Source organism: Agelaius tricolor, unplaced genomic scaffold (genome assembly GCF_023055355.1).
Source record: "Agelaius tricolor isolate 1412-34295 unplaced genomic scaffold, bAgeTri1.0.p SCAF_4, whole genome shotgun sequence".
Lineage (NCBI taxonomy): Eukaryota > Metazoa > Chordata > Aves > Passeriformes > Icteridae > Agelaius > Agelaius tricolor.
In genome coordinates, this window is record NW_027269264.1 from 50,882,910 (window position 1) to 50,895,205 (window position 12,296).

The 12,296-nt window shown below is 38.2% G+C and overlaps 1 protein-coding gene across 2 annotated transcripts in view; it reads left to right on the plus strand.

The window, feature by feature from the left end:
• KIAA1328 (KIAA1328 ortholog) overlaps positions 1-12,296 on the plus strand; it is a 176,377-nt gene that overhangs the window by 109,050 nt on the left and 55,031 nt on the right. For both annotated transcript variants that reach the window (XM_071425768.1, XM_071425767.1), the window contains 2 exons: positions 4,779-5,464; positions 8,312-8,407. In XM_071425768.1, coding sequence (XP_071281869.1) covers positions 4,779-5,464; positions 8,312-8,407 — 782 coding nt within the window. The remainder of the gene's footprint in view (positions 1-4,778; positions 5,465-8,311; positions 8,408-12,296) is intronic.

The window sequence follows — 12,296 nt, forward strand, 5'->3', positions numbered from 1 at the left end:
ATGTTTTTTTTTAGCTACGCCTTTTCAGTATGTTGAGTTCAGTAGATTTCTACAGGAAAAATACAGGTTCGTGACTGTCATTCATGGTATTTTTCATTTGAGACCACTTGTTTTATTCAGTGGAATATGGCAATCATAGCTATACATAATTTCTACAGAAAATAGTGCTTTGTTTCTTGCTTGAAAAATGGTCGGCTTACCTTAGGAGTTATCTACTGTATTTATCTTAGGTAGTGACAGAGACAGTTGCTGTACTATTACATGGCACTTTGTAATAACTGATATTGGGTTATTTATGGTACAGATTTTAACAAAGGATTATATGAGTTAAAGAAAAAAATTTATAGACTTCAGTAGATCCTACTAATATACTTTAAAATCTTTATGGTTTTTCATTCTCCCTGATAAATTCTTACAGAATCTTGGAAAGAATAGCTCCTTAATCACTGGTAACGTACTTCAAACAGTCCTATAATTTGATGTAATTGTTTTTAAAAACAGGATTTCTGTTGCCCCAATATCCTATCTGAGTTTATTTATATAATAAGCTCATTTTGCCTCATTTTGCTGACAAAAGCAAGTGCTTATACTGTTGATAGACCTGAAACCCAAAGCCAAGCTTTATTCAGATGAGACCCATATATCAAGCATTCAGAGTGGTGACTGAGTTCCAGGTTTAGGTTGTATACCTTAGTGAGGGTGTCGTCTGGGTCACTGATGGAGTCACAGAATTGTTTAGGTTGGAAACCACCTCGGAGTCCAACCATTAACCCAGCACTGCCAAGTCCACCACTAAAGCTCGTCATCAAACACCACATTTGCATGTCTCATAAATACCTCCAGGGTTGGTGACTCCACCACTGCCCTGGACAGCCTGTGCCAGGACTTGACAATGCTTCCAATGAACAAATTTTTCCTTAGAAATTTTACTGATCATGTCCAAAGAACAACTACACTGGTGAAGAGTACGTGCCATTAAGTATGTGCCCATGGTGCTCTTGAAGGTTTCTGTGTGTCTCTGTGTCATCTTTAAATATCTTTAAATCTCTGTATTTCTCCTCTGGTTGCTGCTTCTGTTCATTCTTCTGGGTTTCCTTCTGTGTCCCCACTTAGATCAGAAAAACAGACTAGTTCTGAATCAACCTTCCACTCTTTCTACCCCACCAAGAGAAACTCCTGAGATGAAAATCCAGATTGTAGAAATGTCCTCAAGATACAACTGAGAATTATTTTACTTCACTGTCTCTTTTGCCAGTATTCAGACATATTTCAGCTAAAAACTACAGCCCTGGGTGCTATGAACTAAACTCCTAACGCTGTTAGCATCTCCAGCAATTTTGCTCTTACAGCATTGTATTTTACATACATTTTTGTATTTACAAAAGCTGGGATGCCAGCTTTTGTCCCTCAGAATGCAGGACTTCTCAAGGTAATGATTTTGGGCTGTTTCTTAAACATGTTTGTACATGTGATGAAATTTGTCCAGACCTTGCCTGTGCTGGTGTTGTAAAGATATGCTTTGTTACTAGTTCATTCCTTGCAGTACAAAGCCCTTTGTGCTGGAGTCAGTCTGTAACTGTGCTTCCTCTGCCAGCGCTGTGAATTAGAACTGCAAAGCACACAAGTTGTATTTAAGAACAATTTGCAGAGATCATAATGCTGCGTGCATAAAACTGGTGCACTGTTTGTCTGTTCGTAGGAAGTTTAAGGACTGGGTGTTTGTTTAAGCTCTGCGCTGAATCCCTGAGCAAAAATTACTGGTGTTGCTGTAAAGACTTTGTAGACTTCCACACCTGTCTCCATCTTTAAATCCTTCTAAAGATTATTAAAACCATTTTTAGTATCTCCTTGTTTCACAAGACTTTCACATCTGATCAAGTCTTATTAACTCCTTACCTTACAAGGAGCAGTCTGAGTTTGTTTAAGCCTCAGTTAGAGGGACTTGTATCTTTAAATACGGCACAGCAAGCCTGGAAGAGCTCCTTAGAGGAGCAAGCACAGCTGTTCCACCATGGCCTGTCATGACTTCCCTGCCTCCTGTAGGCAATATCTTTCTTAAACTCATCCTGTAAAATTACCTGATTCCTTATGCTTGTGTGTCTTTAGACTCACAGAAGAAGGCGGGTCTTCACAATGTTTCTTTCCTCTACATTTCCTCTTTACCTGGCCTGCATTTTGCAGATCTGTCATGTCACACACCAGTCTCTTTTCATCCCTCAAAAGTGTAAATGTCAGTCCATTTTCCTTGGAATGTCTACCATCTAGCTGTATCTTCAATTACAGCTTTAGCAGAAAACCCACAAATTACAAAAAAAAAGTTGTTGACTAGTTTCTGACTCCCAATAGTTAATTTTTCTTTGGAGTTAGACCCTGAATAGTACTGAGTAGCCATCAAAGGCATGTTGAAACTCAGTCTTCTGCCTAACATGACCTCTTCCTTCTAAAGAAATAAGAAAATCCCACTCACATTCAATGACATTAATGAGAATTTCCCCCCCTGCAAACATATTGTACCTGTGAAATAACATTAAAGTTTCTCTGCCTTGTTATGAAGTCTTTAAATGTCAATGCCATTTCTGAGACCATCAGGGCAGACTTAATGGCGGCCAAGGTCAACAAATGCTAACTGGTACCTCTCTTTTAGGGCCTTCAGGGACTCGTAATAGAGTCTCAGCCATGAAGTTAATTTGCAATGTGGACCTTTATTCTTAAACCTGATGATTATTTTGTAAAATCTTCATTCATGTGCTTAGATTTCTTAACATTCTCTTGTCTCTTCAGTCAGCAAACTGCTAAAATAAAGGTGGTGTTCTCAGACGTTTTTATCATTTGAGTTTCCTTTTTTTATAAGTGTTCTTTTTAACTACTATTTATGGGTTGCAGAAAGACAGGTCTTTGCTTTCTGTGGCCACCCTACACTGCCAGCCCTGATAGGATGCTCTAAGAATATCTTCAGATCTGAGACCTTCTGCTGTCCATGGGGACTGGAGAGCCCTCCACCTTGAAAGCCTCTTCCTGTAGGTGCCCTAAATTCTCTACACCCAGAAACAGGTGATGTGGGAAATGAGAGACTGCATCGTCCTTTTCTGTATTGTCTAATTCAGATTAAAAGGGCTCTCTGTAGCCTTTGTTTGTCTGGAAAATATTGCCAACAAGGATGGCATGCTGCAAATAATAAATAACAAAACTCCGTCTTTTTGGCAGCATGTTGCATTTCTGCTCAGTTGCCCTGCCAGCCCCTCTGACTTTAAAATATTTTAGTGTCCTGCACTTTTCACCCAGTCCAAGCACCAGACTTTCCTCAGACATTTAGCACTGACATTAATGCAAATGCCTCCAACTCACTGAGCCCTTTGGGGCAAAACATGACATCCTTGGCTTTCAATCACATGGGAGAGAGGATATATTTGTATGCACAAAACTGGAAATAATAAAATATCAGTATTCAGGTGCTAATCCACATTAATTTATATTCTGTGAAGTCTACAAGAAACTTGTAATTGGTTGTCTTGAAGGGCAGCAGAGTATATTTGGTATTTTGTTTATTTATTAAAAAAAGAATTTAAATTATACATATAAATGCTGCATAGATTTGTATTATATCTCTCTTCTAATCATTGCTGGACACTTGCTTGCATTCCTAAATTCGAGTGGTTTGGGTCTGGCTGATTTGTCTTGCACTCTGTGTGCACAATACCTCTCTATTGTAAGCATTCCCAGAGGGCAAAAAATACCTTTTTTTTTTTTTTTTTCATCAGTGGATTCCAAATTTCCTTGCTAAACCACTTACTGCAGTAGTTTTGCTATCTTTAACAAATCTGGCTTCTGTAATTAAAAAGTCTCATATCTTTGTGGAAGGTCCCAAAGGCTGGAGAAGCTTAAATTCAGTTTGTTATTGAAATTAATGTGCAATTCTAGCAAAAGAAATGTGTGTGCCTGATACACTGCTGTTGTGATGTTCATAAAAGCTCAAATGCTTAACTGCCTAGATGAGCCTTAGTGCAAAGATACTCCAGGATGTAACTAGGATTGTGATGTCTATTACATAATATCCATGACTGTAACAAAACCACTGGAATTTGCTTGTACTGGGTTGACAAATGTGAATTACAGTTGCTTGTTTTCTTCAGAGTTTTATCAGACTATAATCACTTGCCCAGCTTAATTGAAAAATCACTTACATTTATAGCTGTATTTAAACGTTTTGTATTTAAATGACAGCTTTTGATGTACAACCATTTTTTACAGAAAGTAGTTGGTTTTTATCTGTGTTTCTGTAAAGATATTTCAAAAACTCTCATCAAATTTCCAGCGGTAAGTAATATACCATTCAGTGCAAGGTGAAATGTTTTACATCAAATCTCCTGCTGTGTAATGGCCAATCAAAGAGTATTTATAGTGGCTGAATGGATTTTTTGGCTCGGTATTCAAAATTAAACATTTTCAAACCTTAACATTTAATGTTTTTTGCCACTCTTCAAGTTGATTTTATGTAACCCTAGATGCTCACAACTACTTGATACTCTGAAGTGACTCATTTTATGCTGAGGATCCTGCAGACAGTAGTTTTACATTTATTACACTTGTGTAGATGGAATGAAATGTAGATTTGATAGCACATTTGTGTCGGTGTTCTGGTAAACATTTTGTGGGGTTTGGCTGCATGTCCATCAACATGGACCAGCAGCTCTGTTTTGAGGAGCACACATTTACTGAGGGAAATTGATGAACAAAGATGAATTTTAGTGATTTACAGGAAATTGTTTCTCCTGTTGCAGGCATCCAGTGGGAAGAGCTTGTGCCAGCAGCACTCTTTGGGGCTGGACAGCTCCTACTTGGGTGTTGGGGGACCTTGGACTCTTCATAAGAACAGCAGAGCACTGAAGGCTGTGAGCCCAGCGCAGGTTGTGTTTTCTCAGCCTTGCAGGAATAACCACGATTACAGGACTGAAATGCATTACAACCATCAGGAATGTCTGAAGGAGTATCCAATGGAAAATGACTTGCACAGAAAGTGCAACAATGTGATTTCCCCAGCCAAGCAGAGGAGCCCTCACCATGTAAAGCAAGCTCAGGAGATGGACCAGAGGGCAGGTGAAATTCAGAGTGCATGCCCTCAGCAAGTGAGTCATGGCTGTGCCTGGAGGCACGTGGGGAGCTCAGGGAGCATGGAAGAGAGCTGCTATGTCAGCCAGGTACGTAGGAAACACTCAGGGACAGTTCACAAGACCCATGATCATTCCAGGCACTGTCGAGGTTCTAGGCTGAATCACAGCACAGACTCAGGCCCTAAGGAAACAGAGCTGGCTAAAAGATTGTATGAAGAAAGAAGGCAGAAGCTGCTTCTTCAAAAACTGGAGCTGGAAATTGAAAAGGAGCGACTCCAACATTTATTGACTAAGCAAGAAGCAAAACTGCTCCTAAAACAACAGCAACTACACCAATCCCGTATGGATTATAACAGGTGATTTTGAGACTTACAATTTAAAAAAATTCTAAAATTTCTAATAAGCACATGGGCAATAGTTGATTTAAGTGGGAGGACAGAACAAGGCAACAATAAATAGAATAGAACAAGACAGGCAAGGCTTATGGCACAATTTCTAAGAGTGATTCAGAGGAGAGGAGACTTTAGTTTGTTAGTGTATACTGTTGGGAAGCAGCATGACAGCTGTGGAAAGCAGCAGAGGAAAACAGTATGTGGTAGAAAGAAAGGCAGAAGAAAAACACTGCTAAAAGACTAGGTTGGAAAAGAGAAGCAGTAGAAGAAAATGAGAGGTTGATCTTAGTGCAGGCACTTGAAAAGAATACAGACATTTGGCAAGAAAGCAGTGTGAGCGTGGATGACATAAATGTGGCATTCTCCCTTCCTTGGAAAGGTCAGTTTTGAAGGGTTGCACTCTCCTAGGTTGGGACTGGGAGGAGTGTGTTTTATAGAAAAGATGAAGATCATTACATATGTACACACACACACACATATATATGTGTATATATATATATTTTTTTTTTTTTTGTATATGGAATATATAAAAATATATGGAGTTTTTCCCCATATATTTATGGAAGAGGAAGGAAACGCAGTGTAGTGAAGACATTTTCTTTTCAGCAATGTTAGTGAAAAGGGAGAATGCCAATACTGAGGCACATTATTTGCTTAAAACTTGAAGGGAAATGGAACAGCCATAGAAATGTGAGATGAAGCCCTGTGAGTTTGTTGCAGAAGGTAACACTTTTCTGACAATCTAAATAGTCTTTGAGAAATAGGGAACAACTGTTTTTTTTGGTATGATGTTATTAAAGTGAGCAGAACAGTGAATGGAAGCAGGTTAAGTTAGCCCTTGCAGCTCAGCTGAGTACTAGCATTTCAGCATTAGAAAGGAAAAACAATAGAGAAAAATCTGCAGTCTTTTGGAAGAGGCGGTAGGAGTGTTTCACAGGGATGGATATTTCTATACTGTTTTAATATGGCAGCTGCTAGCAGCAGCCCATGAGAGTCTGCATTAGATGACTCACTTCCTACATCCGTGTACTGTAACCACCATGGAGGAATACATCACTTACCCTTCTTCATTTCAGCCCCCTGGTTACTTTTCAGACTGTAAAAGAGAGTACGATAATCTAGGTCGTCTTTTGTTTGTTTTCTTGGATTGTTGTTTACATTGAAAATAATGTGTTTATGTGGCTTTAAAAGTACCTGTCTTGGAGGAAATCACAAATGTGTGTGTTGAAAATGACTGAAGTTGCTAACAAAGGATTATGACTTCAGGTGAGAATTAAGTAGGAACAGATGGATTCTTAATCATCAAATACCTTAATTCTATGCATGCATCCCTCTAATGAAAAACAAGTAGATATGAAGGACATACAAACTGAATTTTTTGGTGGATTTTTTTTCCTAATGGAAAATTTTCAGGTTTGGAGGCATCAAGTTCAGAAAAAAATGCACCTTAAATATCTGTAATGATGTGGTTGTTAGTACCATTATATCTATTGTAGCTACATTTTTTTTTTTTTCTGGAAAAAGTCCTTTGTGGTTTACAGAGCTTTAGGCTACCTAAAAAGAATTCTATGAAAAAAACCATATATGACCAATCTGAGGACTTTGCACTTTTGTGATCTCTTTTCACAGGTACATGTGAAGTCAGATTTGCCATATTCTCTCTAAGAAAACAACTGGAATATAATGTGTTTTCTCTTAAAAATATTTCAGTATCTTTAGAATTAAATGCTTGATATTTAGAGGTAAATCTCTTAGGCATCACAGTTTTGTTTCAGTTCCAAATATATAATTCATTTTGCACTTGGTAACAGAGTAATTTTATATACTGCTAACAATAAAAATTTGTTTAGCTAAGCTCAAATAACCTTTGCTTCATTGTCAGGAGGTTCTAACTGAGTTAGAACATCAAAACAGCATAAAAAACAGCAGAAGAAAATTTTTTTTTCCAGATAATATTTATTTTTGTCTGTCCTTCTGCCTGGGGGGAGTGCTGGTTAAGGTCCATTGTCACTGAATGACAAATAAGAGGTTTGACCAGTTGCAGTAATTGGCAAGAAACTTTTCTAATCTTTTAGCTAAAGTGTGAGTTGATAATTTTTTCTGCCGCACTGCATCATAACTGCTTTAATTTTCCACATTTCTCTACTTACCCTCACATGACAGTAGTACTTTCAGTTTGCAGCTACTCTCCATGTGAAATAGTTGCTCAGCTATCAAAAATGGTGTGTATGTGCAGTTCAGTGGCTCCTCCTGGTTCAAGCCTCACTGGAGCAGCCCAGTAAAAGCAAAGCTTGGAAACAGGAATTTTAGTCAAAAAAAGGAGAAATATGTGTACCTTAACTTTCTGTCTTTGTTGGAGAGAAAGGAGAAGGTGGAATGATCTGTTAAGAATGGAGCATCATTTGTGGGCCCATAGTTTGAGGACACAGAACCATCTTATACAAATTCTGTTCTACGCCGTTTACACGATGCCTTTGAGCTCTGGTGCTGTAATCTGCAAATGAAACTTTTCTGTTTCTGTAATGAAAAGACTGCAGATTTTTCCCTATTGTTTTCCCTTTCCAATGCTGAAATGCTTATACTCAACTGGGTTACACTGGCTAAGGTTGTCCCTGTGGTAACCCTTAGAAGCAAAGGCACTGGGCCTGAACCAGACTTCCAATACAAAATTATATTTGAAAGTGTGAAGATAATTGCTAAAGCAGTTAATGTGTAAAAGTGCCCCATTTGTAGATGCATAGGTCACCTTTTAGTGGCAAGTTCCTGGTGTGATTTGACCAGCTGCAGAAGTAACTAACTTATCTTTTCCAGGGTTAAAGGCCATGTACCTGGCTCAGAAGATGTGCCCATTGCTGAAGCACCCAGAGATCTTGCTCTGATGATGAATGGCAGCAGCATGGGGCTAAGGTAATTTCTCTCTTCACTTCTAAGTGCTTCACAGGGTCAATATATCTTCTTGACAGTGTGCTGTTGCCTGCCAAGTGTATTTGTTCATGTGTTTGTTTCAGATTAAGAGCTTTTTTTCTGCAGGAAGGGTAAAATTCATAGGCTGCTGTGTTTTATGAGTCAACTCAATAGTTATGCTGACCTGTTATTACTCAAAGTTTAGGTGACTTCCTGAAGAGGCTTCAGGTTTTGTGTGCCACCTCTTAGTGCAGTGCAAAATGGAGTTTTCACAAAATCTTAGTTTTAGTTCTTTGTTCTAGGTGCTGCTTGTTACTTTTTAAATTAAGATCAGAACATCGCCTTAGTCTTTATTTGGACCTGATGTAAATAATAGATTATCCTTTAACTCTCAGATAGATCTTCCGTGGTTGGTGACAGTTACTTGTTTTTTTAAATACCTCTCATTACACCTCTACTTCAGTGTGATGAGAGCAAACTACCACTGAAATAACTGGAAGCAGAGTTAAGCCAATATTTAGCTCTTTATCTCCATCCTGCTTGCTATTTAAAACTTCAATCAGTACACTATTGTACTTTCCTTCTGTCCTACCCTGTCGCATTCAAGTTAACACTGGAAAAAGATGCAGGCTTATTAGGAAAGCAACAAATAAAAACTGGCAAGGTTTTCTCCTTTTCTCAGAAAGTAACAGCTTCTTGTTCTGTGCTGTAACTATAGGTGTTCTTTTGACCAAAGAATGGTGGACAAGATGAGCAGCTGTGCTTTGAATGACTTCTTCTTTAGCAACAAGAGAATGACTCAAAGTAATAAACTTCTCTGTTCTGAGAATACTGGAAGAACTGATAATTCATTTATAAACTAAGAGTCCAATACCTTATTTTTTCCTATTTTTTAACTTTGTTATACTAATTCTATTTTTCTTTCTGAGATCCCTTTTGACTGAAAAGGGATAAGCCTTTTTTTTTTTTCTCCAGAACAGCAGGAGTTGTTAGTTTTCTTGGAATTCTTCACTGCTTAACCAGGTGTTTGGCTGCTGTGAGTTACTGGCATATCTTTGTTGCGCTCAGATGCTTTTTTCTTTCATTTTCACACAAACTGAAGTGATCAAAGTATTATCACTGTAGCAAAAAAGATGGAGAGTCATGACATGTTTAAGATGCAGCAGCATTAAGCCCCTTGGAGGAAAAATGTAACCTAGAACATCTGCAGAGCTTCTTGGCAACCAAAAACCTGCAAATATCTACATATTCTAACAGGGAAAATGAAGAAAACCTGTGCTGTTAACAAAATGAGAGTCCCAGATTTCAAAAGGTTCCCCGCCCTATCTTCATTCCCCTGGTTTAATTTACTGTAATTTTTCAAAGTTATTGTGTGTTTGAGCAGTCTCAAGGTGCCATGCCAGCTGGTTACAAAGTTTGGCAGCAAAACACTTGGAAGTTTTTCTTCTTATATGCCATCTTCAGTTTTGCAAAGGTTACCAGATGAATGGTCTCTAAATAATTTACTCTAATGTAAGGCTTAAAGAGGCCATAGAAGACAAGTCCATTTATCTCTTTTATGCATTTGAATATGTAAGTGATGTTTTCTTCAGTACAGATAGGGAGAGTGTGTGAGTGTGTGGCCATATCTTAAAAAAGAGGAAGAGCTGGTAGACATACATTCTTTTTTTAACTGTCTCTTTTGGTGTTTTTTTCTGCCTTTTTATTTTTCAGTTTGTTTTGGTTTTTTAATGATATGGAGCTCTTTTTTTAAAATAATTTTTTCTTTTTTTCGTGGTGGTGGTGTTTGGTTTTTAATTGATGTATAAAACAGTTCTTGTTACAGCAAATTCCAACAGAACACTAGTGGAAAATCAGCCCTCTCTGACTTACAGGGCATACATGAGAGGTCTTCTAGCAAATCTCACAGTACAGAACTTGATTTCAGTCTTCAAATAAGGAAAACTTACTTTAAAAATATCCTGGTATTTTAAAGGAAATAGTGAAATACCTTTAGAACAGGAAACTTGCTGAAGTGAGAAGTAAAATAAATAATATAATCAAGAACTGAAAAAACATTAGTTTTTTTAATATAATTAACAGCTCATTTTGAGTTAATTATCTACAATAACAAAAATCTAATTGCAATTTATCCTCTACTATCTGTAGGAAGAATTGTAGACAAGGGAATGTGCATCACTGCCAGGCGTAAATGCTATAGGATGGGTACAAATAATAGAGGAACCCTTAATGAAAAAAAAAAGCAAATAGGAGCATGCAGCTGTGCCAGACTATTGAAAGGTAATTTTAGTCAGAAATGAGGTATGTAGTTTAAAAGGCATCTTGTCATCTCCTGTAGGGATTAATTTTTTCCCTTATTGAAGAAAGCAAAAAAGATTCCACAAGCAAATACCATGCAGAGTTTGATTTCTGATGCAGAGTTTCCTCAGTCTGTTAGTGAAAATGAAAACTTTGATCTCAGGGGCCACTTCAAACTATAGCCAGGTTTTCAAAGGGTGCCTGTTTTGTTTTCTCTTCTACATGTGCTATTGAGATACTTTTGTTGTCATTGTCAGCAAGCATTGTCCATCTCAGCCTGTTTGGTAGGAATTTGCAGTGTTGGATCTGTCCCTTCCCTGATGTTGAGAAGAAATGTGCCTTTCCCTTTGCCTAGCTGCAGCTGGGCCAGCATTTGGGACCTGAACTACCTTCAGATTCGGGATCTCCATTTCTCTAAGGTGCAGCAGTCAGAGCAGGTTTTATTGAGGATGGTTTTCAGTAGCTTGGAGTGCTCCTAAGTGAGCCCACAGACAATTTGCAGCTACGGAGTTGGTAGCTTGTGCAATTAATGGCAAGTTGTCTGTATAATTTCTTTTCAAGTCTGCGCCAATGTGCAAGATGCTTTAAAATATTCAAAATAAAAACATAACCTGATGCATTTGTTTAGCATAAAACAGGCTTTTACAAAGTGCTTTCCATCTCCCAGACACAGATGCTTGGTACATGCTCAAGTACCCACTCCATGCGTATTCAGTAGGATCAATACACCCAGCACCTGCTTTTGTGTGTGCTCCTGACATCTGCATCTGGGAAAGGAATTTTAAAACTCTTCCCTCCTTCGTTTAATCTTAACTTTGATCTGAATGGCATGGAAATAAGATGTATTTAATGGAACCAGCTTGAGGAGACACAGTTTTTCGCTTTGCAAGCACCCCTCCCCAGAGTGCTGCTGTGTGCCTAAATCTTAACATTCAAGATTCCCTGCTTTTTCCAAGTCTTAGGTTTCCTATACGGCTCTGCTAGTATGGCTCTTTATTGCCTCTCTAACAGGCACCTTTGCCTTGGATTTCACACAATTCTGCCACTGAGCCTCTACACAAACCTGTGCAAAGTGTTCCAAATAGGAATTGTTGGACACAGCAGCTATCAGATGTGTTTACAGTTATCTGCAGGCACTCGTTCAATGTATGCTGCCTGGTGAAAGGATTTTTTCTTGGGGTATTAAAGATTTGCAGGTGAAATTTGCCACCTTTAATTTCATTGAAGGCTCTTTATGTTTGTGTGCCTCATTGTACATCACCCATGTGTATTTTTGCCAGTTAGTATTTTTAGTTACTTGAAAATATCAAGCACAGGATTCAGTGATACTTCCCCTGTAGCTGGATGCTCATTGCTATGGTGATATTTCCAGGAGGGAGTGCTGTCAGGGGTCTTCTAAAAGATTTTTATGTTTATGATGTAACTATTTTTATTATCTAGTGAGAGAAGGTGACAATTATCTGTTGCTCCTTGTTTAATGCTTTGTTATGAACTTGCTTTTCTGAGGCTTGTTGGATAAGCAGGCATCTTTCTGTGGTGATGTGCTTTTGTCCAAATATTCAATGCAATTAAATAGACCTGCAGAGGAATGCAG